The following is a 2283-nucleotide window of genomic DNA, read 5'->3' as shown; positions in this document are numbered from 1 at the left end:
AAGCCTTATAAGTCTTCGTCAGTCATTACAATTCGATGCTTGCATAGATTTTTTGATAATTCAATGCAAATCCAAGCATACAGTTCAATAGAAACGCAATCACACCCTTAAATTATTTAAAGGGAAATTGTAAAGCCCTCCTCCTTTGGTTTAACCTGCTATCAGAAATACTAAAAGTTTGAATTTATTTATTTTTCTTCTTATGTTTTTAATTTGTATCAACCAACCACCAAAAGAACAGAAAAATTCATACAAAATTACCACTATTGCCATTTATATTTGTTTATGTATTGTCATTTCATAAGTGTAATTCTATCTTTTTAGTAGATGACTAATACGAATTGTAAACTTAAGGCGAAAAATGAATAAATGATAAACTTAGGACGGACAGTTGATAATTTTCCTTATCTGAATTCTTAATCAATTTTTGTTTTATAGCATCGGCGGTCTCCGTCAATTGGTAGAGGAAAAATAGTAGGACAGCCGCTTGTTTGTTGCTTAATTTGAAAGTCAATCAGCTTTAATTTTCCCCGTAGTTGTAAATATATGGGAAATTAGCTAAATTGAACCCGTGTACATCTGTCCCAAGTTCATATGAAATTTCTGTTTTTGTCATTTCAAGTGATTGTAATAGTAGTCGAGTTGCAGATTGAGAGCAATCAAAACTTAATTTCCTTATTAAGGTTTATCAATATATTTGATTTTAATGGCTTTGATTCAAATGCATGAACATGAAGGGTCACAAAAGCTTCAAATAACATTTATGTATTTGTCATTTTAGAGTACATCACACTTTTATGAGTAATTAAACTACTAAATTAAACTTATCAAACATCCAATCAAATTCTTTACAAAACATATTATTTAATAGATTAACTGATAATCCAATGTAAACCCAAATATACGGATAAATTATTTACACTCTTTCACACAACTTTTATTTTATTAGTTACGACTATCTCCATCAAACTGTTGGAGAAAATATAGTTTGCACTCGCTTGTTTGTTGGCTTAATTCAAGAGTCAGTGAACTTTAATTTTATTTTTCACGGAGTATTAGTGAAGTTCTTTTTCTCCTGGGTCGATGCTGCAATATATATGTAATTTCAAGCTTACAAGTCTTCACTAAAGACAAAGACTTCAAGATAGCGATGTTATAATGTATTGACAACGTTTTGTCTTTAATAACCCTCTAAAACAAAAATAAGATAATCAAGTATTTTTATTACTTGATATCTCTGAGATGTTTCATTTTCGTTAGGTGGTGGTTGGTAATCTTCACCCAATCAAATTGCAAGGTCCACGATGATAAATGTTTAGTATAAATATTGAAGTTTCCTCCTTGCAAATTTTATATTGACCAATTGAAAAGTTGCTTTGCAATGGAAAGTACTTCCTTCGTTAAGTTCTCGTTAATTTCACTAATTTGGATTATTGTTTTGATGAATGAAATGCATGGATACAAAGCATGCTTGCAAACAGAGAGGACTACTCTGTTGGAACTCAAGAGCTTCTTTATATCAATCAGTGATAGGGAATATGAAGGCTCTATTCTTACTTCATGGGTTGATGATGGAATGTCGTCTGATTGTTGTGATGATTGGGAGGGAGTTAAGTGCAACGCCACCACACGCCGGGTGATGCAACTCTCACTCAATGGGACAAGAATGTTCAACTTCTCTGATTATAACTCTTATTCTTATGGAGTTTCCCTTCTGAATATGTCACTGTTTCATTCTTTCAAAGAATTGCAGAGCCTCGACTTATCTGATAATTGGCTTAAAGGCCTCTATGAGAACAAAGGTACATGTATATGTATATATTTCTCGTGCATATTATAATATTAATACTTCATATGCATTTGCAGCTTACGATAGCAATGGGAGCTTGAAGCAGCTGAAGATCTTAAATCTTTGTGACAATTTCTTCGACGACAGCATATTACCATATTTGAATACGCTAACTTCACTTACCACTTTGAATCTTTATTACAATTGCATTGAAGGTTCCAGAATCAAGCAAGGTATATACATTTCATGCCAGCAGAAATGCATGTTAGGCTCGTTAATCTCTTAAAATATATACGTAAATTGTCTTGATCAAAATTTAATGTTTTCTGAGCAGGATTAGCAAATTTGAGACACATGGAAGCGTTGTTTCTAGGCGGGAACCTCAATCTAACAAGTGGCTTTTTAACAAGGCTAGGCAATCTTATTGGGATAATTTACAAAACAACCCCACTGGATCCGGGCCTTTCTATAATAATTTTGAAGTATATTTATTA

At 32.4% G+C, this 2283-nt stretch overlaps 1 protein-coding gene across 1 annotated transcript in view; it reads left to right on the top strand.

The window, feature by feature from the left end:
• The first annotated feature begins 1450 nt into the window (after positions 1 to 1450).
• LOC18036689 (receptor like protein 3) overlaps positions 1451 to 2283 on the top strand; it is a 5373-nt gene continuing 4540 nt past the window's right edge. The window contains exons 1-2 of the mRNA XM_006427365.2: positions 1451 to 1802; positions 1867 to 2022. Of these exons, the coding sequence (XP_006427428.2) occupies positions 1451 to 1802; positions 1867 to 2022 (508 nt within the window). The remainder of the gene's footprint in view (positions 1803 to 1866; positions 2023 to 2283) is intronic.

This window comes from Citrus clementina, unplaced genomic scaffold, assembly GCF_000493195.1.
Source record: "Citrus clementina cultivar Clemenules unplaced genomic scaffold, Citrus_clementina_v1.0 scaffold_7, whole genome shotgun sequence".
NCBI lineage: Eukaryota > Viridiplantae > Streptophyta > Magnoliopsida > Sapindales > Rutaceae > Citrus > Citrus x clementina.
The sequence above is the reverse complement of the archived record's forward strand: the minus strand, read 5'-3'. Positions and strand labels throughout refer to the sequence as shown.